General features: G+C 47.1%; 1 protein-coding gene and 1 pseudogene across 1 annotated transcript; one reads left to right on the top strand and one right to left on the bottom strand.

Annotated features, from left to right (window-relative positions):
* Positions 1-8,321, top strand: part of LOC142069256 (zinc finger protein RFP-like) — a 137,270-nt pseudogene extending 128,949 nt beyond the window's left edge.
* A 9,448-nt stretch (positions 8,322-17,769) lies between these two features.
* LOC142069255 (uncharacterized) lies at positions 17,770-22,193 on the bottom strand. Its single transcript, XM_075119861.1, is given in 2 exon segments — positions 17,770-20,584; positions 20,586-22,193. Coding segments are annotated over 2 exon segments (1,377 nt in total). The 5' UTR covers positions 21,872-22,193; the 3' UTR covers positions 17,770-20,493.
* Positions 22,194-25,998: the final 3,805 nt, after the last annotated feature.

Here is a 25,998-nt window from a genome sequence, read left to right as displayed (position 1 = left end):
GTGGAGCACACAGCAAGCAGCAATAACAATGGGAATATTGGTTTCGCTGAGGTCTGAGCGAGTCAGTAAACTGCGCCAGCGACCCTTTAAACATCCAAATGCACACTCTACCACCATTCTGCACTTGCTCAGCCTATAGTTGAACAGCTCCTGACTACTGTCCAAGGTGCCTGTGTACGGTTTCATGAGCCAGGGCATTAAGGGGTAGCCTGGATCCCCAAGGATAACTGTAGGCATTTCAACATCCCCAACAGTTATTTTCTGGTCTGGGAAGTAAATCCCTTCCTGCAGCCATTGAAACAGATCAGAGTTCCTGAAGACACGAGCATCATGAACCTTTCCTGGCCATCCCACGTTGATGTTAGTGAAATGTCCCTTGTGATCCACCAGTGCTTGCAGCACCATTGAAAAGTACCCCTTGCAGTTTATGTACTGGCTGCCCTGGTGGTCCGGTCCCAAGATAGGGATATGCGTTCCGTATATAGCCCCACCACAGTTAGGGAATCCCATTGCAGCAAAGCCATCTCGTGTGACCTGCACATTTCCCAGAGTCACTACCTTTGATAGCAGCAGCTCAATGATTATGTTGGCTACTTGCATCTCAGCAACCCCCACAGTAGATTTGCCCACTCCAAATTGATTTCCGACTTACCGGTAGCTGTCTGGCATTGCAACATTCATTCATAAAATCGGTTACCCCAGAAACTGGCTAATTGAGTTTCACTTTCAATCCAATTGCTGCTTAAATCACTGAAACTTGAACTCTTTCAACATTGTAACTTCTGCTCACTGTTTGCCATTTCTTACACTTGTCCATATTGTAACTCAAACTCCATTTTAACTTGTCCCAAACTCCATTTTAAAAATGCTTACTCCATTTTGCAAAAGCCTAATGTAATCTTATTAGTTTAGTTTAGATGTGTGAATGAGGTATGTATGGATGGTGGAATCAACCTCCAGCCCCAGCCTGTCCTGATAAAATAAAGTGTAAACACCCAGTGGCTGAAGATGCGGACAACAGCCCTGACAAAGTAAGAGGAGTCCACCCTCAAAAGAAAAGAACAAAAGTACAATTGAAGAAACATCAGAGCCAGGTCCTAGGCTGAAAGTCATGTCTGCAATTGACGGGTGATCAATCACACCAAACCCAGAGGCAGCGTGACACAGCAAGACCTATAGACTCTAGATTGAAACTAAAGCCTACAAAAAAGGATGGATGAGATGGAAGACTTTGGGGAGGGTACCATTCTGCAGCCAACATGGAAGGGCATCGGTGCATGCCCAACGGAGACCCAGCTCTTCCTTGTGCCCGGCTTTCCTGGCCAGTTAGCCGTCACAGGCATCGAACCCAAGATATTAGTTATTGGTTATAAATCAAATTGTGTTATCATAATAAACATGGCATTTTCTTGTCTTGTCCCCTGAAATGATCCTGTGTAGTTTTCTTGGCATAACAACCTTGAGAGATCATCAAGTCCAGTCCCCTGCCCTCACAGCAGGACCAAGCACCATCTAGATCATCCCTGGTAGATGTCTATCCAACCTGTTCTTAAATATCTCCAGTGATGGGGATTCCACAACCTCCCTAGGCAATTTATTCCAGTGTTTCACCACCCTGACAGTTAGGAAGTTTTCCTAATGTCCAACCTAAACCTCCCTTGCTGCAATTTAAGTCCATTGCTTCTTGTCCTATCATCAGAGCTCAAGGAGAACAATTTTTCTCCCTTCTCCCTGTAACACCCTTTTAGATACTTGAAAACTGCTATCATGTCCCCCCTCAGTCTTCTCTTTTCTAAACTAAACAAGCCCAATTCTTTCAGTCTTCCCTCATAGCTCATGTTTTCTAGGCCTTTTATCGTTTTTGTTGCTCTTCTCTGGACCTTCTCCAGTTTTTCCACATCTTTCTTGAAACGTGGTGCTCAGAACTGGAGACAATACTCCAGTTGATGCCTAATCAATGCAGAGTAGAACGGTAGAATGGCCTCTTGTATCTTGCTCACAACACTCCTGTTAATGCATCCCAGAATCATGTTTGCTTTTTTTGCAACAGTGTCACACGTTCACTCATATTTAGCTTGTAGTCCACTATGACCCCTAGATCCCTTTCTGCAATACTTATATTTACTTAGTCAATAATCCAAATAGTTTTCTTTAAAACCATAGGCACCAACTTTTCCCGGCGCTGTTGGGTGCTCAACCCCCATTCCCCGCCCTGACTCCACCCCTGCCCCACCCCCATTCCAACCCCTTCCCCAAAGTCCCTCCCCAACTCCACCTCCTCCCTGCACCTATTGGACCCCTTCCCCAAATCCCTGTCCCAGCCCCGCCTCTTCCCCAAGGGCGCCGCGTTCCCCCTCCTCTCCCTCCCTCCCAGCACTTGCCTCCGCGAAACAGCTGTTTTGCAGCAGGAAGCGCTGGGAGCTAGGGGGAGAAGCGGGGAAGGGACGCTCAGGGGAGGTGGCAGAGTAGAGGTGGAGGTGAGCTGGGGCGGGGAGCTGCCAGTGGGTGCAGAGCACTCACTAATTTTTTCCCCTGAGTGAGTGATCCAGCCCCGGAGCACCCACGGAGTCGGCACCTATGTTTAAAACATGAACAATGTGAACAATCTCTATTAGAGATCTCTATTCCTCCATAGCTAAAGCCCTCCATAATTACAGCTAGCTGACATTTTTCACACAGAAATGTTTCTCATCTGAAAGTGTGGCTTCAGGAAAATCAGGGTTTCCCTGGAAATGTTGCTTTTTACGACAGTAGGCTAGATTCTGATCAGGAGAATCAACGTGTAATTGCAAATTGTGGAATCATTTCAATTGCAGTCTAAAATGTCTGTCCACATTTTCTGTTTCCACATTTCTGCAGGGAAACATTAGAGAATATTTCGTTCCGGAAAACATCTTAACCCCTGTAGCTCAGCATCAGCTCATTTATATTAAGGGTGAAAGATCAAGTTACAACACATAATGTGAAAATGTTCAGTCCATGACGAAACAGAAAGATCTCCAAAAATATCATGTCCAAGAATAATCTAGAGATCATGTAGCCACTGTGCTGGCCCTGTATATGATGGAAACCACTTCAAGCCAGGGGGTGCTGCATCCCCAGTACCCCTAGTTCCAGCACTTAAAACTTATTTTTAAAGGCTCTGTATCTGACTGAAAATATTTCTTAGACCAAGAGTCCTGGTCAGTGTTTGAAACCCAAACATTGGAGCATTAGGACATTGAAAGTGAAATGAATTAAAGTTGTAGAACTGCTTTCTTTCCAGTGTCTTGTGGTGTTTAGATGTTGCTTGTAATTATTAGAATTGGGAGCACTGGCTGTTGGGAGTCTGAAAGGACAGGAAACAGGAAGGAGGGGGAGGAGTTGAAGAGGCTGAAGGAGAGCTACTGGGGTGATATTTAAAAGTTTTTCTCTGCAAGGAAGAGAGCTAGAAACATCCTTTGTTTAGAAAACAGAAGCTGAGAAGTTGAATCCTTGTCAAACCCAACTTCCACTGGTGAAACAAGGGAACTTTTTACAGAACAGAAGCTGTTCAATGATCAGTGCAGCTTAAAACACAAGAGCTGCAGGCCTGTCTATATTTGCGAGTTGGGAGTTTGCCCTAACACTTAGTCCCGCTCTGTCACACCAGTGCAGTCCCCAGGGCTTCAGAGCTGAAATTCAACTGGGAGTTGGGCTCCTTGGAGAATCCCAGCTCATATTTGGAGCCCGGTTGGTTTCTGGGATTAGTATCACTTCTGTAATCTGAAAACCACCTTAATTGATTCACCACCATGTGACTCCAGTTTCCTGTTATGTGCTGTGCTACTAATTAGTGAATGAATAAATACCAGTCAAACTCAGATAATTGAGGTCTCTCTCTAATTTATAAAATGACTGAATTGGAAACAAGTTGGAATATGACACTCTCCCTATTTCCGTTGTTCGGTTTCATTCCCTTGGTGCCCCTGATGTCATAAATCCATTAGGACAAACAGTCACCTTGGGTTTGGGTGGAAAAACATCCCCCTACCCACCCTTCTGAACCCTCAGAATGAAACCTCCCAAATAATTTCTCTTTCTCCAGGAAAAAAATCAGGCCCATTGCAAGACTTTGAGGGAAGAGAGAGAAAAACTGCAGGGATTTCAAGTGACTGGAGAGGGGAAAAGCTGGGAGTATCTGGTAGGTGCCTGTTGTTTCTGACCTGCTGAGACTTGTGGTGAGAGGTCTGTTTTTAGGCAGATTCCTCTGTGGGCTTGGTGAATGTGGGCATCAGTACATTTCTCCATGATCTTAGATTTTCTGTGTTAGGTTCATGTGCAGAATCTAAGCTCTTGTGTCAGGGAATGAGTTAATTTCTAGCCCTTGTGACTTTCCCTGTGTCTGCGTCATTTCTTGGGTTGGTGAATTCTTTGATTTCTTTTTTCCCTTGGAACTTCTGTCAGTGTAATGCTGAGTCCTGCCTCCTGCTGCTCTGGATCTCCATTCTCAGAGGCCATTGATAACACAACGTCCTAAGCACGTCAGACATGGAAACATCCCTTTCCAGATACATTGGGGAGAAATGAAAGAGGTGTAAGAGAATCCTCTCCCAAGTAACCACAGGGTAGAATCAAGTGTCAGAAATCTTAGGTTTGCAAAGAAATTCTCCCTCCTGCACACTCAGCACTCCATAAAAGACCCCAGGCTGCTTCCTTGTCCCTGACCAGCCCTTTCCCTGTTGCTTTACAGAAACAGACACAAGAGGAGAGGCAGAAAATTGTTTCTGAATTTCAGCAACTGAGGCAGTTCCTGGAGCAATAAGAGTGACTCCTGCTGGCCCGGCTGGAAAAGCTGGACAAGGAGATAGTGAAGATACAGAAAGAAAATGACACCATACTCTCAGAGGAGATTTCCCATCTCAGTGAGCTGATGAGTGAGCTGGAGGGGAAGTATCAGAAGCCAGCAAGTGAATTCCTGCAGGTGAGACTGAGTTAGAAACATTGGAGATCCCCACACAGGGAAGGGAGGACTCCAGAATCATAAGCACAGGGGTCCAGCAGTCAGAGATCTCACTGTAACTTGGCGCATACATTGCTGACATGTGAATGACAACTGGTCATTGCAGAATTAAAGACACAGAGATATGCGAGAAGGGAAAGCCCCATTAGCTCAGGGAATCCATGGCCTCTGTTCCCTATATTTGCAAAATCCCTTCCCTGGGAACCACTGCCTCTGTCAAGTGGGACTGACATTCTCTCTCTCTCTCTCTCTCTCTTCTCTAGGATGTCAGATGCACCTTGAGCAGGTACATGGCTCTCTCTCACTCCCCCTCACACTTCACAATGCTGGGAAAGAGCTTGGTGATGGTGGTGGTGGTGATGATGTTAGCACTGCATCTCCCAAGGGCTCTACAGCAAAATGTGTAGGGAAGGTCACATTTTGGATAGAAATCTTTCTGATCTGTTTAATCCTGAGGTTCTCACCATATTACAGAAGACTCTGGAATTCTCCATTCAGTGGGAAAGACTGACCCAGTAGTTCCTAGAGATGTCACATCGCTGGGGGAGTGGCTGCCTCAAGATTGTGGGGATGGAATATGGGCCTATCATTGCTGGGGTACTGGACACCATTCAGCCCAGGGCAGCAGCGATCAAGAGTCTTTCCCACGTGAGGGCTGTTTGAAGCCCTGTGTGGAATGAGCTGGGGAGTGGGGAGCTAGTGTCTCAGTCTAGTTCCTAGAGGACAGATTTCTACAACACTTCACCTGGGAACCTCCTGTCCCTCAGAGCATGGAGGCCAAGGAGTGAATTGGCCACGGAGACTCAATTGCCTCCTTTTATCCCCAGAGCTGGTCTCTCCAGGACAGAGTTGAAGAATATTAATGAGACCTTTGGGGGAAGATTTCACGACCACAGCCTGTGTCCCACCTGCTCTGACTCCAGGCCCATTAGAGCAGCAGCTTTCACTAACAACAAATTATAACGTGTCACTAAATGAAATGTACAAATGTGAAGTTTTCTCTCCAGGTGTGAGAAGGGGAAGTTCCAGCAGCCAGTGGAGATTTCTCCTGAACTAGAAGCGAGACTCAACAATTTCTCCCAGAAAACTGTTGCCCTAATGGAGATTCTGAGGAAATGCAAAGGTGCTGAGAAGGGATCTAGGTGGGGAAAGTGGGATGAGCCCCTGAGACTGTGGGAGGGGATGGGCTCTGGCCACGGGGGTCATATCTATTGAATGACAGGAAAGCAATTGAGCTGGTGTAACAGGTGCCCAGGTGTCAGGACGTCTCACATTCATTCATGAGTTAACAAAGGTCACACCATTGAGGCCCAAATTTAGCAAAATGGCCTAATTTTGAGTCCCTGATTTTCTCTCCCAACTTGCAAAGCCCGTGGGGGTCACAGACACAGGGATGCTACTCTGGCTGCATCTCAGGACTTGCCTTGCCTGTGCCAAGGTCTGCACGGGCCTCTGGAGCCACTGACTGGGGGAGTCGCAAACTGCCCCCTCTATTTCTCTGCCAATTAGGGTGAATTTGGCCCATTGAGCCAACACTCTCCCAGCTCCAATCTCAACACTTATTAAACAATTTTATTATTCTATGGAGGACGAGGGCCCCATTGTGCTGAGCTCTGTAGAGATGCTGAGTGAATAAACCCAAGGGACCTACAACTACGAGCCCTGAGCCTGCAAACTCTTAACATCCCATTAATGTCAAAGGGACCAAATTTCAGAGTAACAGCCGTGTTAGTCTGTATTTGCAAAAAGAAAAGGAGTACTTGTGGCACCTTAGAGACTAACCAATTTATTTGAGCATAAGCTTTCGTTAGTACAGCTCACTTCATCGGATGCAACAAAGGGACCAAAGTCTGCTAAAGTCTTTGCAGGATCTGGGTCTAGGGTCTGAGAAAAGGCAATAGGCGAATGAGACAAACCAGCTGGAGTCTGGAGGTTGGGAGGGGCTGATGAGAGGAAAGGAAATCTCTCTGACAGATTGTATCTCCTAGGGTGGTTGTGAGACCTAATGGCTGTTGATTTCATTGCTGTGAGATGCCTGAATGAGAGAGGTAAAAGAAGGTTTCAGATTTGTTTATATTTATATTAAAGATCTGAGTGTGTCCCTGTCCCTCTCTGTTTCTCTGTCAAAATTCAAACCAAGTTAGGTCAGTTAAGAGTGGGGATATTGTTACAAACATGAAAGCAAGAAATCTCGCCTCTTTTCGCCTTTCCCCCTCCAGACACTCTGCCATTTGCACTGGGGACAAAAAGAGGGGAAACCCTAGGAGCACAAAGACAGGGTGAGGTTGCAGGTGAAAACGGTCTTTAAATTATAAGAAAATTCCCATGAAAACACACTGCACCTAAAGTTACCAACCAAACCAACACCAGTCATGACACACCCAGCACTACAATGAAACCATGAAATACAGAGGAGATCCCGAGCTGAAGTCACACAAAAGATCCTGACACCAACCTTAGTGCTGAGTTCATGCCTATGCTGATGAACAGAAACACTCTCCCTGAGCAGCATCCAAACACCCTTAACTCTGACCATGGGGTTCTCATGGACATTCACAGAACCTTTAATACTAAATTGAGAGCTCTCTGCCCTGAGGGCTGACACATCCCCCTCCTTTACCCCAGTTTCTCTGCTGCTGGGAATGGAGAAGGCCCAGCAGGGGAAGCTGGGAGCTGAAGCTTCTTCAGGCAAATGAGAAACAGAGTGGGGAACTGCAGTGACATCTCTGCTCAGTCTCAGGTGCCCAGCACAGAGGCAGCTCCCTGGGATCCAGGCCCGTCCCAGCCAGAACAGGGCTGCTGGGAAGAGTGAAAAATGGTCCCAGCCTCCCCCAGGGCTGAGCTCTGCCACAAATTCTCTGATTCTCTCTCCCCCACAGCGAATGTGACTCTGGATCCAGACACGGCTCATCCCAACCTTGTGCTGTCTGAGGATTTGAAAAGTGGGAAGTGGGAAGAAATGCAGCAGCATCTGCCCGACAACCCTGAGAGATTTCACACTGAGCCCTCTATGCTGGGCTGTGAGGGATTCATCTCGGGGAGACATTGCTGGGAGGTGGAGGTGGGGGATGAGGGATCCTGGGTTGTGGGGTTGGCCAGAGAGTCTGTGAGGAGGAAGGGAGAGATATGCCCCAAATAGGGGATCTGGGCTGTGGGGTATGCGCTGGATCAGTTCTGGGCTCTCACCTCCCCTGTGACCACTCTGCCCCTGAGTTGAGTCCCCAGCAGGATCCGGGTTTGTCTGGACTGTGACCGGGGGGAGGTGTCATTTATTGATGCTGGTGACGAGGCCCCGATCTTCACTTTCCTGCCGGGCTCCGTCCCTGGGGCGAGAATCTGACCCTGTCTCTGGGTGGTGGGGGTAATTCCCGGCTCAGACTGTGTCCCTGAGACACGGGGGAAGAGGGGCAGGGCCATCCCTAGGGGGCTGTGGGGCCTGGGACAACTCCCCCTCAGCCCCAGCCCTGCCCCCACTCCACCCCTTCCCCTAAGTCTCCGCCCCACTTCTTCCTGCCCCTGCTCGGTCCCCTCCCCACTCCCATTCCACCCCTTCCCCTGCGCCCCTGCCTGCCCCTCGCCTCTTTCTGACTTCCACCCCCTCCCCTGGGGGCCCTGAGATCAGCCTCTCTGGCCTTAGACCATAGGCTCTATGACCTCCTCCTGTGGACTTTCTGTCATGCTTTCTCTATGACCCTGGAAGTTGCATCAGGCCTCAACTCTGTGCAGTCTCTGGACTATCAAACCATAGAGAGCATTGAGTGAGGGAGGCAGAGAGGTCAATTTCACTGCCCCCGGGGACTGTGCAGACTCTTTGCCACCGTCCTCTGTGATCCAAGGGGACTCTGAGGATCCTGGGTCAGCCACTGCCACTGAGGCATGAGGGGGAACAGCCCCATGGGAAAGCAAAAATGGGCTTCTCTAGCCCCAGTCCTCCTAGCGCCTATGACCTGAACCATTCCCATCTACCCAGCCTTCTAGCTCATCTCTGTGCCCCTGGAGGACCCCTGTCTACCCAAAGCCGGATACCTCATCTCTATGGCCCCTGGAAGCTCCTCCCTCTCCCTCCCTGCCACCCCAGGGATGGGAGGGGGAAGAACTTTAATGTGGGATTGTTTCCCCTTAAATTGGTTGTGTGAACCCAACACCAGTGAGGAGAGCCGTGTAGGTCACTATGATGCTAGCCTGGACCTTACAGTAGTATGTTACTATCCAGCCTGCACACTGGGCCTAGTGCTTTGTATCAACATGTATGTTCAGGGCCAGCCCTAGGGAAAATGATGCCCTGGGTGAACTTGTATTTTGGCGCCGTTGGCCCCCGTGGGCTCCCCGCACCGAGCCCCCTTCATGCCAATCCCTGTAACCCCCCCCCCTCCTCCCGGCACCCACCTGCAGAACCTGATCTGGATGCATGGTGCAGCTGGCATTGCTGCTCACACCCCCTCTCAAACACTGCTTCTCCACGCACCCCTAGGGGCTGTGGAAGTGTCTGTTGCCTCTCTGGTGTGGGGGTGTGGTTTTTTACTAGCGATAAGGGTTGTGAAGTGCATGGAAATATAAAGAACAAAAAGGAGAGGTGTATTTAACCACAAGGCTTCTAGCTCCTGCTTTGTAGCATCATTGCTACCGACTATTTCCTGGCAGAAGAATTTCTCACGGGTCCAAATGTAGGGGCAGGTGATCCAGGTGACTGCCTGGGATGCCGGACTTGGGTGGCGCTGAGCTCGGGGTACTGTTTGTGACAAAAGTTTAACAAATGGCGGGGGGCACCAAAGACGCAGTTTTACTTTATGTTAATAAAGTTTTGCTTCTGAATTTATGTTCACGTTATCAGTAGAAAATATGGTCCAGGTCTACACAGGTAGTTGAGCGCCTAAACCCCAGATTTAGGCCTCTAAATTCCAGTTTTAGGTTGTCGTCATGCCTCATCTGGATGCCTGTCTCTCATGTAAGCTCCAGCATGATCCACACACCAGGGGAAGGTATGCACAACTCCCCTGCCTGTAACCCCTGTGAGGACAGATCTGGTATGCATGCTCTGAGCACCTCTCCTGGAAGAGGTGCCATTAAAATCAAGGAGGACCTGGTGGGGAAGATGCCCATATTATAGTTTTCAGCCCACTGATTAAAGCAGTCACCCAGGATGTCAGAGACCTGCATTCAATACCCCCTCTGCCTGGGGAGGAGAAAAGATTTGGACATGGGCCTCCCACACCTCTCAAGAGCATGCCCTACCTACGGGCTATTCTCAGGTGGGGCTCCCTCACTCTCTCCTGTTGAAGCTGTTCCATTGAGAATAAATACTTAAAGAGTCATCAAATTCGGGGGGAGTGAGAATGAGAATTGTTCTGTTGCCTAAAACATGCACCTGGAAAATCCCTGCTCACATGCTTTCCGATCTTCAGAAGATGGGGGAATTGAACCTAGCACTCCTACATCACAGCGGAGTGCACTAATCACTCGGTTACGAGGTAAGCAGCACCAGCTCCCCTTCTGGTCACTTTGTAAGGTGTGGGCAGGCACCTGCGCTGTTCTGAGGCCCTTGGAATTGCAAGCTCTTGCTTCAAGAGCATAGGTGAGGAGAGGTTCTTTGGTCCTGCTTGCAACAGGGGCTCTGCAGCACTCCACTGAGCAGACGCTGACCGTGTTTTCCAGACAGCCAGCTTAGAGCAAGGTGGGGTGAGTTGTGTGGCTGTGGTTTAGGGAGCAGCCTGGTTTTCTCTCTCTCTATGCCCTGGTCTACACTAGGACTTTAGGTCGAATTTAGCAGTGTTAAATCGATGTAAACCTGCACCCGTCCACACAATGAAGCCCTTTATTTCGACTTAAAGGGCTCTTAAAATCGATTTCCTTACTCCACCCCTGACAAGTGGATTAGCGCTTAAATCGACGTTGCCGGCTCGAATTTGGGGTACTGTGGACACAATTCGATGGTATTGGCCTCCGGGAGCTATTCCAGAGTGCTCCATTGTGACCGCTCTGGACAGCACTCTCAACTCAGATGCACTGGCCAGGTAGACAGGAAAAGAACCGCGAACTTTTGAATCTCATTTCCTGTTTGGCCAGCGTGGCAAGCTGCAGGTGACCATGCAGAGCTCATCAGCACAGGTGACCATGATGGAGTCCCAGAATCACAAAAGAGCTCCAGCATGGACCGAACGGGAGGTACGGGATCTGATTGCTGTTTGGGGAGAGGAATCCGTGCTATCAGAACTCCGTTCCAGATTTCGAAATGCCAAAACCTTTGTGAAAATCTCCCAGGGCATGAAGGACAGAGGCCATAACAGGGACCCGAAGCAGTGCCACGTGAAACTGAAGGAGCTGAGGCAAGCCTACCAGAAAACCAGAGAGGCGAACAGCCGCTCTGGGTCAGAGCCCCAAACATGCCACTTCTGTGATGAGCTGCAGGCCATTTTAGGGGGTTCAGCCACCACTACCCCAGCCGTGTTGTTTGACTCCTTCAATGGAGATGGAGGCAATACGGAAGCAGGTTTTGGGGACGAAGAAGATGATGAGGAGGAGGAGGTTGTAGATAGCTCACAGCAAGCAAGCGGAGAAACCGGTTTTCCCGACAGCCAGGAACTGTTTCTCACCCTAGACCTGGAGCCAGTACCCCCCGAACCCACCCAAGGCTGCCTCCTGGACCCAGCAGGCGGAGAAGGGACCTCTGGTGAGTGTACCTTTTAAAATACTATACATGGTTTAAAAGCAAGCATGTGAAAGGATTACTTTGCCCTGGCATTTGCGGTTCTCCTAGATGTAGTCCTAAAGCCTTTGCAAAAGGTTTCTGGGGAGGGCAGCCTTATTGCGTCCTTCATGGTAGGACACTTTACCACTCCAGGCCAGTAACACGTACTCGGGAATCATTATAGAACAAAGCATTGCAGTGTATGTTTGCTGGCATTCAAACAACATCCGTTCTTTATCTCTCTGTGTTATCCTCAGGAGAGTGAGATATAATTCATGGTCACCTGGTTGAAATAGAGTGCTTTTCTTCAGGGGACACTCAGAGGAGCCCATTCCTGCTGGGCTGTTTGCCTGTGGCTAAACAGAAATGTTCCCCGCTGTTAGCCACAGGGAGGGGGGAAGGTTGAGGGGGTAGTCACGCGGTGGGAGGAGGCAAAATGCGACCTTGTAACGAAAGCACATGTGCTATGTATGTAATGTTAACAGCAAGGTTTACCCTGAAAGAGTGTAGCCACTGTTTTATAAAATGTGTCTTTTTAAATACCGCTGTCCCTTTTTTTTTCTCCACCAGCTGCATGTGTTTCAATGATCACAGGATCTTCTCCTTCCCAGAGGCTAGTGAAGCTTAGAAAGAAAAAAAAACGCACTCGCGATGAAATGTTCTCCGAGCTCATGCTGTCCTCCCACACTGACAGAGCACAGACGAATGCGTGGAGGCAAATAATGTCAGAGTGCAGGAAAGCACAAAATGACCGGGAGGAGAGGTGGCGGGCTGAAGAGAGTAAGTGGCGGGCTGAAGACAGGGCTGAAGCTCAAATGTGGCGGCAGCGTGATGAGAGGAGGCAGGATTCAATGCTGAGGCTGCTGCAGGACCAAACCAGTATGCTCCAGTGTATGGTTGAGCTGCAGCAAAGGCAGCTGGAGCACAGACTGCCACTGCTGCCCCTCTGTAACCAACTGCCCTCCTCCCCAAGTTCCATAGCCTCCACACCCAGATGCCCAAGAACGCGGTGGGGGGGCCTCCGGCCAACCAGCCACTCCACCACAGAGGATTGCCCAAAAAAAAGAAGGCTGTCATTCAATAAATTTTAAAGTTGTAAACTTTTAAAGTGCTGTGCTTAAAGTGCTGTGTGGCATTTTCCTTCCCTCCTCCACCACCCCTCCTGGGCTACCTTGGTAGTCATCCCCTTATTTGTGTGATGAATGAATAAAGAATGCATGAATGTGAAGCAACAGTGACTTTATTGCCTCTGCAAGCGGTGATTGAAGGGAGGAGGGGCGGGTGGTTAGCTTACAGGGAAGTAGAGTGAACCAAGGGGCGGGGGGTTTCATCAAGGAGAAACAAACAGAACTTTCACACCGTAGCCTGGCCAGTCATGAAACTGGTTTTCAAAGCTTCTCTGATGCGTACCGCGCCCTCCTGTGCTCTTCTAACCGCCCTGGTGTCTGGCTGCGCGTAACCAGCAGCCAGGCGATTTGCCTCAACCTCCCACCCCGCCATAAACGTCTCCCCCTTACTCTCACAGATATTGTGGAGCACACAGCAAGCAGTAATAACAGTGGGAATATTGGTTTCGCTGAGGTCTAAGCGAGTCAGTAAACTGCGCCAGCGCGCCTTTAAACGTCCAAATGCACATTCTACCACCATTCTGCACTTGCTCAGCCTGTAGTTGAACAGCTCCTGACTACTGTCCAGGCTGCCTGTGTACGGCTTCATGAGCCATGGCATTAAGGGGTAGGCTGGGTCCCCAAGGATACATATAGGCATTTCAACATCCCCAACAGTTATTTTCTGGTCTGGGAATAAAGTCCCTTCCTGCAGCTTTTGAAACAGACCAGAGTTCCTGAAGATGCAAGCATCATGCACCTTTCCCGGCCATCCCACGTTAATGTTGGTGAAACGTCCTTTGTGATCCACCAGAGCTTGCAGCACTATCGAAAAGTACCCCTTGCGGTTTATGTACTCGGCGGCTTGGTGCTCCGGTGCCAAGATAGGGATATGGGTTCCGTCTATAGCCCCACCACAGTTAGGGAATCCCATTGCAGCAAAGCCATCCACTATGACCTGCACATTTCCCAGGGTCACTACCCTTGATATCAGCAGATCTTTGATTGCGTGGGCTACTTGCATCACAGCAGCCCCCACAGTAGATTTGCCCACTCCAAATTGATTCCCAACTGACCGGTAGCTGTCTGGCGTTGCAAGCTTCCACAGGGCTATCGCCACTCGCTTCTCAACTGTGAGGGCTGCTCTCATCTTGGTATTCATGCGCCTCAGGGCAGGGGAAAGCAAGTCACAAAGTTCCATGAAAGTGCCCTTACGCATGCGAAAGTTTCGCAGCCACTGGGAATCGTCCCAGACCCGCAACACTATGCGGTCCCACCAGTCTGTGCTTGTTTCCCAAGCCCAGAATCGGCGTTCCACAGCATGAACCTGCCCCATTAGCACCATGATGCATGCATTGGCAGGGCCCATGCTTTCAGAGAAATCTGTGTCCATGTCCTGATCACTCACGGGACCGCGCTGACGTCGCCTCCTCGCCCGGTATCGCTTTGCCAGGTTCTGGTGCTGCATATACTGCTGGATAATGCGTGTGGTGTTTAATGTGCTCCTAATTGCCAAAGTGAGCTGAGCGGCCTCCATGCTTGCCTTGGTATGGCGTCCGCACAGAAAAAAGGCGCGGAACGATTGTCTGCCGTTGCTCTGACGGAGGGAGGGGCGACTGACGACACGGCTTACAGGGTTGGCTTCAGGGAGCTAAAATCAACAAAGGGGGTGCCTGTACATCAAGGAGTATTTCAGGCAGGACTTCACGGAGGGTTCCAATAAGAAATGGTGCACCTAAGTTATCTTTCTTATTGGAACAAGGAGGTTAGCCTGGCCTCTGATTGATACATGGCTAGATTTACCTCGCTGCACCTTCTCTGTGAGTGACTGCAGTGTGACCTAGAGGAATGAGTCCCCTAGACAGGGGAGGAGGCAAATGAGTACAAAACAAATCTGGTCTATTTCTTGTTTTGACCCACTCCATCTATCTTTTACATCTTTGGCTGGCAGCAGACGGTGCAGAAGGACTGCATGCCATCCACATCTCATGGCTGCTCGGCAGAAGATGGTATAGTACGACTGCTAGCAGTCCGTATCGCCTGCCCGCTCACCATAAGACGGTTCAATAGGACTGACTGCAGGACTAAAGAGAATGACCTGCTCAAGTCACTCCAAATTTAGTCCCTGCGCCCATGTCTGCCCAGGCGCTCCCAGCCGACGTGGCCAGGAGCACCTCGGACATGAGGATGACGGCTACCAGTCGTACTGTACCGTCTGCTGCCACAAGGCAAGGGGTTGCTGCTACTGTGTAGCAATGCCGTACCGCGTCTGCCAGCACCCAGGAGACATAGGGTGACGGTTACCTGAGCGGGCTCCATGCTTGCAGTGGTATGGCGTCTGCACAGGTAACTCAGGAAAAAAGGCGCGAAATGATTGTCTGCCCTTGCTTTCACGGAGGGAGGGAGGGAACGGGGGCCTGACGATATGTACCCAGAACCACCCGCGACAATGTTTTAGCCCCATCAGGCATTGGGATCTCAACCCAGAATTCCAATGGGCAGCGGAGACTGCGGGAACTGTGGGATAGCTACCCACAGTGCAACGCTCCGGAAGTCGACTCTAGCCTCGGTACTGTGGAAGCGCTCCGCCGAGTTAATGCACTTAATGCACTTAGAGCATTTTCTGTGGGGACACACACACTCGAATATATAAAACCGATTTCTAAAAAACCGACTTCTATAAATTCGACCGTATTCCGTAGTGTAGACATACCCTATTTTGATTTCTTGTGTGTTCTGAATTCTAAGACATAACTTCTCTATCTGTCTGCTGTGAACACAACAGCGCCAAACTCCTTTCCGTAAGATCATCTTAGGTACTTAAGCACACCCAGGAATCTGAGTTTAACCTGATGGGTTTTTTTAATTCTGTGTTCTCTGTAATGCTTCTCAGTTAACAATCAGTGTGCTGGCTTAGAAGGAGCCGTGCAATAACGTATAACTGCCGGCGATACACAGAGAACAAGGTGCAAGCCCTCCTCCAGCATCACACCTTGGTGTCTGTCTTCTGCTTGGCAACTTTCCATTCCTCCAGCGCCAGCCCCCAGCCCCCGCAGAGGGCAGGTGGAAAACAGGTTTCCCTTAGGACAGGGGCAGGGAAACTTTTTGGCCTGGGCTTCTCAGTTAACAATCAGTTAACTTTTGTTAACTTAACAATTGATGTGATTGCCTTTTATGAAACATACACATAATAATATATGTTGAATTCTTTCTATTTGCCTTCTGGTTTCTCAGACCTTTAGGCTGCACTCAGATCATATTTTCAAGTTTTTCTCTGCAATCAAGAAAGCTAGAAACTTCCTTTGTTTAGGAAAGGAAAGCCAAGAGTCTCTCCTCATCACATGCTTCTAGGAGCTGGGGCTTTAACAAACACAACAAATACAATGAACCTCATTAGAAAATCTTGAGTGCCGGTAACACCGCAGCTTCTTTACACTGAGCCAGAGCTGCCTTAGTGTACATGAGAATCAGGCCTTTGAAACATTGATCTCAGCTTAACCTAGGTTTTCTCCTGTGAATTTCATATCACTAGACTTCGAAGGATTAGACTTTATTGGTTGATGTCTGTAAATGTTGATTTCACTCTACACACAAAAACCAGGAAAAACTACTCCCACTGCTAATAACTGAAATTTACCAATAGGCACAGTAAGAACAATGCTTCCTGAGAAGTTATTAGACATTGATTTAAGAATATTTACTTTGCATATTTGGATATGTGATGTTGACATTCTCTATTTTAATGGTTGTGAAGCTTTAACTTTTGGAATCTGTCTCTACTGTCATTACATAGTTATTGTCTGACCCAAATATTGTCTGATCCCGCCCTAAATCTCCCACCACTGTGAACATTTAAATGGAGGACAATTGGAATGAAATGCTAAAAACCCAGATTTTTGTGCAACTGTGAATGTTTAAATCAATAAATATAAAATTGCTTAAAAATATATATTAAAAAAAAAAAAGAATTCTACCAAGCCTGACTATCCCGCCTTAGACACACAAATCCTGCTCCTGCAGGCTCATAGAATCGTAGAAGATCAGGGTTGGAAGGGACCTCAGGAGGTCATCTCGTCCAACCCCCTGCTCAAAGCAGGACCAATCCCCAACTAAGTCATCCCAGCCAGGGCTTTGTCAAGCCTGACCTTAAAAACCTCTAAGGAAGGAGATTCCGCCACCTCCCTAGGTAATCCCTTCCAGAGCTCATCCTCACAGGGGGATGCCTCTCATTGCAAGACCAGAGCCCTAGTGGTACATTTTTCACTAAATGGTCCAGAGGGAGCCATGGCCACAGAGAACCCCCTGGAAAGTCTCCAGGAGGAAGCTACATGTCCCGTCTGTCTGCAGTAGTTCACAGAAGCTGTCACTCTGGTGTGTCGGCACATCAGCCAGTGCTGGGAGGGATCCGATACAGCCGTCTCCTGCCCTCAGGAACTGAGCAACACAGAAACATCAGGCTGAACAGGCAGCTGGCAAACATGGTAGAAATCACCAAGCGGCTGAGTTTACAGGCAGCAAAAGGAGCAGGAGAGGACGGGGTGTGTGGGGAACACCAGGAGGCTCCAAAACTTCTGTGAAGAGGATAAACTTCGATCTGTGTAGTTTGCCATCTGTCCCGGGCTCTCCAAGCTCACACGGTGGTTCCCAGAGGAGGCTGCACAGGAGTACAAGGGAGGGAACTGCTGTCAAGTTTAATGGGTAATAACTTTGGATTTTAATTTCAGGCTAATTTCACTGAAAGTTACCTGGCACAGGCATGAGGTATCATTCAGCTCTGTAAACCGTTCATGGTATGGGAGATGCTGTAACAAAATACAGAGGAACAGAGGAAGGTCTTTAACGATACCTGATGTGGGAAAATGTCCTCTGAGATTCTGATGGGGATTCCTGAAAACCTTCATCATATAAAGAATTCTACCAATCCCAAAGGATCAGACATGTTACCCACCAAGTTAATGAATACTTCAGTTCTTACCCAAGTCCACGCTTACAGCCAATTCTTGTTAACTAAAGTACGATTTATTAAAAGAAGAAAAGGCAGTATTGGCTAAAAGATCATTAGACATACAAATGCGAATAGAGTCCATAGGTCAGTTTCACCATAGAGATGACACGTTATAATTGAAAAGAGTCCTTTTCAGAATCATTTCATCACGTTCTAGTCCAATGTCCAAATGTTCAATATCAGGGCGGTCCAGAGAGGACTGGAGATCTCAGTCTTACGACTCGAACTCCCCCTGAAGAAAGCTTAAGAAGATCTGAGATAAAAGGATCAGGTCCCAAGAGTTTATATAGAAGTTTTTGCAGCCTCTCGACAGCAGGCAGTCCTTGGGTGAACAATAGGTTTTGGAAGTAACCTCCTATTTCCCAAACATCACAGGTAATAAAACTACATGGATTAATATAAGGTAATTATCTATAAAGCAGTTCATAGACAGTTTACCACAAACTTTAAAAAGAGATATATATACAATGACATTATTACACCCAAGTTTCATTTAAATGTTAATATTTCCTTTTGACTTCTGAATTAACAAAATACAGTCGTCGACAGAAACCCTTTGGTTATACTGTTAATCTATATCTCGTTACAGATTAACATAGACTACTACAATTACTATGTTCTAGGGCTGTCAAGTGATTAAAAAAATTAATCGTGATTAACCGTGCTCTTAAACAATAATAAAATACCATTTATTTAAATATTTTGGATGTTTTATACATTTTCAAATATATTGATTTCAACTGCAACACAGAATACACTCCATGCATCTGATGATGGGTTATAGCTCACAAAAGTTTATGCCCAAAGAAATGTGTTAGTCTCTAAGGTGCCACAAGGACTCCTTGTTGTTTTTACAGAATACGAAGTGTACGGTGATCACTTTATATTTTTTATTACAAATACTTGCACTGTAAAAAACAAAAGAAATAGTATTTTTCAATCCACCAACTGCAACTACTGTATGCAATCTCTTTATCATGAAAGTTGAACTTACAAATGTAGAATTATGTACAAAAAATAACTGCATTCAAATGTAAAACTTTGGAGCCTACAACTCCACTCAATCCTACTGCTTGTTCGGCCAGTCACTCAGAAGAACAAGTTTGGTTACAATGTGCAGGAGATCACGCTGCCCGCTTCTTGTTTACAAGGTCACCTGAAAGTGAAAATAGGCGTTCACGTGACACTGTTGCAGCCGGCGTCACAAGATATTTACGTGCCAGATGCTCTAAAGGGTCCTAGGTCCCTTCCTGCTGGAACCACCATTCCAGAGGACATGCCTCCATGCTAATGACGGGTTCTAATCAATAACGATCCGAAGCAGACCAGACCGACACGTGCTCATTTTCTTCAACTGAGTCAGATGCCACCACCAGAAAGTTGATTTTCTATTTTGGTGGTTCGGGTTCTGCAGTTTCCCAATCAGCGTGTTCCTCTTTTAAGACTTCTGGAAGCATGCTCCACACCTCGTCCCTCTCAGATTTTGGAAGACACTTCAGATTCTTAAACCTTGGGCCGAGTGCTGTAGCTATCTTTCGAAATCTCAGATAGTTACTTTCTTTGCGTTTTGTCAAATCTGCAGTGAAAGTGTCCCCCCATGTGCTAGGTCATTCTCCGTGACTTCGATATGATGACATATTTGGCAGAACGTGTGTAAAACAGGACAGGGGACATACAAGTCTCCTTCAAGGAGTTCAGTCACAAATTTAATTAATTCATTATTTTTTTTAAATGAGCATCCTCCACTGAAATGGTGGCCGAAGGGACATAGGCATGTTTAGCATATCTTGCACTTAAATACCTGTGCTGCCAGCTACAAACATGCCATGGGAACGCCTTCTCACACTTTCCGGTGACATCATAAATTAGAAGCAGGCAGCATTCGCTCCCGTAAATGTAAACAAACTTGTTTGTCTTAGCGAGTGGCAGAAAAAGAAGTAGCACTGAGTGGACTTCTAGGCTTTAAACTATTTAAACTTTAAAAATAATTGCTTTATTTTTCAGTTCACTTATATAATTAAAATCATCTATGTTTCTAAGTTACACTTTCCTGATAAAGAGATTGCACGACAGCACTTGTATGAGGGGAACTGAAAAATGCTATTTTTGTTTTGCATGTTTGCAGTACAAATATTTGAAATCAAAAATAATATAAAGTGAGCACTGTACACTTTCTATTCTTTGTTGTGAGAGAAATCAATAGATATGAAAACATAGAAAAACATCCAAAAACATTTAACAAATTTCAACTGGTATTCTATTGTTTAACAATGTGATTCACTGAGATTAATTTTTCTAACCACAATGGATTTTTTTGAATTAATCACACGAGTTAACAGCAATTAATCAACAGCCCTACTATCTTCTTCCAGTCAGATCTGATGGGGTCTCTCTCCTGTGTGGATCCTCTGAGTGTTATAAGATTTGATCTTTGTGTGAAACTTTTCACATGATCCAAACATTTATGGGGTCTCTCTCCTGTGTGGATTGCCTAATTTGAAACAAGTTCTGACTTCCATTTCAAAGGTCTTTCACAGGCTAAGCAGTTATGGGGTTACTCCTGTGTGTGGATTCTCTGATGTAAAACAAGGGATAACATCTATTTGAAACATTTTTCCAAAGTCAAAGCACTTACGGGGGTCTCTCTCGTGCGTGGACTGCCTGTTGTTTAGAAGGGCTGATCTGTTTCTGAAACCTTTCCCAGAGTCTTATGGTATTATGGTCTCCATCTTGTATGGATTGCTTGATGTTTAACAAGGTGGGACCTCTGTATGAAACTTTTCCCACAGTCTAAGCACTGATGGGGTATCTGTTGTGTCGATTTTCTGATGTTTAGTTAGGCCAAATCTCCGTACCAATTTTTTCCCAGAGTCTAAGCACTTGTGGGGTCTCTCTCCTGTGTGGATTAGCTGATGTTTAAGATGGGTTGACCTTTCTGTGAAACTTTTTCCACAATCTAAGCACTTATGAGGTCTCTCTCCTGAGTGGGTTGCCTGATGATTAAGTAGGTTTGACCTCTGTATGAAACTTTTCCCACAGTCTAAGCACTTATAGGGTCTCTCTCCTGTGTGTATTCTCTGATGTGTCACCAGGGCTGATCTCCATGTGAAACTTTTCCCACAGTCCAAGCACTTATGGGGTCTCTCTCCTGTGTGGATTACCTGATGTTTAAGAAGGGTTGGCCTTTCTGTGAAACTTTTTCCATAGTCTAAGCACTTATGGGGTTTCTCTCCGGTGTGGACTGCTTGATGTTTAACAAGGTCTGACCTCTGTATGAAACTTTTCCCACATTCTAAGCACTTATGGGGTCTCTCTCCTGTGTGGATTTTCTGATGTTTAATTAGGCCTGACCTCCATATGAATTTTTTCCCACAGTCTAAGCACTTGTGGGGTCTCTCTCCTGTGTGGATTACCTGATGTTTAAGAAGGGTTGATCTTTCTGTGAAACTTTTTCCACAGTTTAAGCACTTATGAGGTCTCTCTCCAGTGTGGATTGCCTGATGATTAAGTAGATTTGACCTCTGTATAAAACTTTTCCCACAGTCTAAGCACTTATGGGGTCTCTCTCCCGTGTGTATTCTCTGATGTGTAACCAGGGCTGATCGCCATGTGAAACTTTTCCCACAGTCCAAGCACTTATGGGGTCTCTCTCCTGTGTGGATTACCTGATGTTTAAGAAGGGTTGGCCTTTCTGTGAAACTTTTTCCACACTCTAAGCACTTATGGGGTCTCTCTCCAGTGTGGACTGCTTGATGTTTAACAAGGTCTGACCTCTGTATGAAAGTTTTCCCACAGTCTAAACACTGATGGGGTCTCTCTCCTGTGTGGATTTTCTGATGTTTAATTAGGCCTGACCTTCGAACGAATTTTTTCCCACAGTCTAAGCACTTGTGGGGTCTCTCTCCTCTGTGGATTAGCTGATGTGTAATCAGTGCTGACTTCCAATTCAAAGAATTCCTGCTCTCAAGACACCCAGAGGGTTTCTCTCCCATGTGGCTTCTCCCATGGTTATTAAGATCTGAGCGCTTATTGAAGTTTTCCCCACAGTCCAAGCATTGAAGTGTTTTCTCTCCAGTATTTATTGCCTGAAGCATAAGAAGCGCCGGTCTCAGAATGAATCCTTTCCCATAACCGAGGCATTCATAGCGTTTGTCTTCCTTGGGGGTTGTCTGCCGGGCTGTGGGATCCCTGTGTCCTTCCCCACATATAATAGATCCATCCAGTTGCTCCCTTGAGTGGTTTCCCAGCAGCCTCTTTGACCTCTGCCAATTTCCCCAGGCTTCTCCCTGTGCCAAGCACTGGGAAAAATTCCCTTCAGCTCTTCCCACAAAAATCCCCTATGGTTCCCCGTGCCCAGGAATTTCCTGATGTTGATTCCCCTCCTTCTTCTCACTCACTCTCTCATCACCTGCTGGGAGAGAGACAATGCAGACAGGAGTCATTGTGCTGAGGAGAAATTAAGAGGAATAGAACTGAGGGAAAACGTACCTGTGGTGTGAGAAACTGCTCTCTGTAGAAATTAGCTACATCAGATGGCCTCTTTTAGCAAAGTAGGACCTGTCGCAGCTGCATATGTTTCTGGATGGTACAAGGCCCTGTATACACATTAACCCTCATGGGGCACATCACTATCACTCTCACAAGACAGGATACTAGATTAGGCGGACTATTGGTCTGACCCATGATGGCAGTCATTACAATATATTTTTTTCCATGGAGAAAGACATTATACGAGCTAATATACTGCCTTTATTCAATATTTGAGAATCAAGTTGTACACAGTGGCATGAGGAAAAACACTCAGGGCTAGACTGAGAGACAAAATAACAGTTGCAACAATGCAATCCCCATTGGTAGCTTGACTCCAAAAGTTTTGACACTAGGCCAGAAATTCAGTGAGCTCTAAACTGAGAAGAAAAAAAATTAAATTTAAAAATTCAGGGAATTCAGGGAATCCCAGCAACAGACAAGACAACTGCGAGGAGACTCTATGCAATCAGATACAGTGATAAGGGATTCTTTGTTTCTGAGGGGATATATGTAAAATGTTTCACTGAATTAAGTCTCAGGGATTATTTACACTGACAATTAAAGTGCTCTAACTTGCTGGCTCAGGAGGGTGAAAATCACCCCCCTGAGCGCAGCAAGTGTGAGCTCTTTAAAGCGCTCGTGTGGACAGGCTCGGCTCCCGGTGCTCGGAGCTAATCCCCTCGTCGAGGTGGATCACCAGGAGCACTGGCACCCGCGGCAGCGCTTTGAACTTTCTCGTGTAGACGTAGCCTCAGTGGGTTAGATCAGACCAAGAGGAGCGGCACTGACTAGGCATTGGGATGCCTGTGCCTTTAAGAACCCAGCCCTGGGAAGCCCATGCTCAGAGGTGCTGTCTGTGAGAGGGGAAATTAAAAAGCCCCTTTGCCCCCCACCATTTTTGCAAGCACTGGTGTCTCAGTCCCACTGGGGTAACTGTTACCCCCTGTGGCCCTGCCTGTGCCGGGTTTTGCCCTCTGACACCCTCTGCCAGCACCTCACCCCAAGCTTAACTCCTGCTCCACCTCCCCAGCCCTGATTTTGCCTTTTAGCCCCTCTCCTAATGCTGCCTCCAGCTGCTTGACCCCCCATCAGTCAATTTCCACCCCCTGCTCAGACCCTGGCCACCCCCCTGCTCCATTTTGCCCCCTTTGCCCCTTTTTAACCCCTGTAAATAGCAGTCAGCAGATTTTTACTGCTAATAAGGGCAGGGTGAAGGGCAGTGGCTTCAGTAGATGTACTGAGGACAGAAGGGAGGGACCGTCTTCCATCTAGTGTGGGGAATGGGTGACACATTTTTCTAAAATACTGAATGAACTTTAGGGGAAACCACTAAACATGCGCAGAGGTAAGTGGGGAAATGGCCCCGCTATTGTGGGGAACTTTCCTAACTTAAACATCTCCTGGGTGGAATCGAATAGCAGAAGGATCTGAGTCCTCGCTCCCACTCCCTTCACCCAGAGCCTGCCTCACCTTGAGGGCTCCTATCAAGGTTCCTTCCCCACTCTGAACTCTAGGGTACAGATGTGGGGACCTGCATGAAAAACCCCCTAAGCTTATTTTTACCAGCTGAGGTTAAAACTTCCCCAAAGTACAAACTATTTTACCTTTTGCCCTTGGACTTTATTGCTGCCACCACCAAGCATTTAACAAATATATAACCGGGAAAGAGCCCGCTTGGAAACGTCTTTCCCCCCAATCCTTCCAAGCCCTATGCTCCCTTTCCTGGGGAAGGCTTGATAAAAATCCTCACCAATTTGCATAGGTGACCACAGACCCAAACCCTTGGATCTTAAGAACAATGAAAAAGCAATCAGGTTCTTAAAAGAAGAATTTTAATTGAAGAAAAAAAGTAAAAGAATCACCTCTGTAAAATCAGGATGGTAAATACCTTACAGGGTAATCAGATTCAAAACATGAATCAGATTCAAAATCCCTCTAGGCAAAACCTTAAGTTACAAAAAGACGCAAAAACAGGAGTATACGTTCCATTCAGCACAACTTATTTTATCAGCCATTTAAACAAAACAGAAAAGGAGTACTTGTGGCACCTTAGAGACTAACCAATTTATTTGAGCATGAGCTTTCGTGAGCTACAGAATCTAAGGCATATCTAACTAGATTGCTTATTAACTCTTTACAGGAGATCTGACTTGCATTTCTGCTCTGGTCTCGGCAAAAGCAACACACAGACAGAGAGAAACTTTGTTTCTCCCCCCCTCCAGCTTTGAAAGTATCTTGTCTCCTCATTTTTGTGTGTGTATGGGGGTGGGGGGGATGTGAGAAAACCTGGATCTATGCAGGAAATAGCCCGACTTGATTATGTAAAGAGTTGTCACTTTGGATGGGCTAGCACCAGCAGGAGAGTGAATTTGTGTGGGGGGGTGGAGGGTGAGAAAACCTGGATTTGTGCTGGAAATGGCCCACCTGTTGATCACTTTACATAAGCTATTACCAGCAGGACAGTGGGGTGGGAGGAGGTATTGTTTCATATTCTCTGTGTGTATATAAAGTCTGCTGCAGTTTCCACGGTATACATCTGATGAAGTGAGCTGTAGCTCACGAAAGCTCATGCTCAAATAAATTGGTTAGTCTCTAAGGTGCCACAAGTACTCCTTTTCTTTTTGCGAATACAGACTAACACGGCTGTTCCTCTGAAACCTGTCTCCTCATTGGTCATTTTGGTCAGGTGCCAGCGAGGTTATCCTAGCTTCTTAACCCTTTACAGGTGAAAGGGTTTTTCCTCTGGCCAGGAGGGATTTTAAAGGTGTTTACCCTTCCCTTTATATTTATGACACTCCCTTTCCACTCTCCTGTGTGGCAAAGTCCTTATAACCCCGACCAGGTAGGGCCCAGGCTTCCTGAAGGGCTCAGCCCCCTGACCTGGTTATGACCACTCAGGACACAGGTTAGAGCAAACCCACTCTGGGTACTTTCTCCGCTCTGGATGCTTCCCTGATCTCTTCCCTGACCATTGTCTATGCCCCAGAACAAGTGCAATTTACTAACCAGCAAGTAATTTAAAACAATCAGGAAGCAATGAGAAAGGTGAAAGAAAAACACTTAGCCCCACTCTATGGGCTCCGGGGAAGCACAAACAGCATCTCTGGGATGCCCGGGCAGTTCACAGTCTGTCCCTCCCACGTCCCAGGCCTCCTGCCCAGGCCCTGGCTGTGCTGCAGGGATGCTGCGGGTCAGACAGGTGCTCTGGTGGTGGCCACACGCCCTCAGGCTCTCGGTGACAGGACTTTTCTTCCCAGTGTCCCCGGAAAGGTGCAAACCAGAGGACAAATAAAAAGCCCCCCCCCCACTTGGTCTATAAATATAGACTCTAAAAAGTGAGAACTTTGGGGTCTGATTCTGCAAACCAACTTCCAGGAGCATCAGATGAGCATCTGACAAGGCCCTGCTCCCTCCTCATGTCCAGGCCACCTGGCCAGTGGCTTGGCGTGAGCAACTCTAAGGCTGGTAACTATGATAACAACCTTGCAGAACCTGTGTGTGTGTGTGTGTGTTTGTATGAATGAATGTGTGAATAAATATGAGATTGAATGGAATGTTATAGCGATAACTAACTGCTTACTATGATTCTTTGTGTATTCACAATAAATGTGGTATTTTGCCTTTTTCCCTTTAATAAGATCCTGTTGGTTTTTATTTTATTGGTATAACACCAGATCAAGGCCTCCGTCCC

The sequence above is a fragment of the Caretta caretta genome, chromosome 14 (assembly GCF_965140235.1).
Source record: "Caretta caretta isolate rCarCar2 chromosome 14, rCarCar1.hap1, whole genome shotgun sequence".
Taxonomy (NCBI): domain Eukaryota; kingdom Metazoa; phylum Chordata; order Testudines; family Cheloniidae; genus Caretta; species Caretta caretta.
Note: the sequence above shows the minus strand (reverse complement) of the source record. Positions and strands in the feature narration are given on the sequence as shown.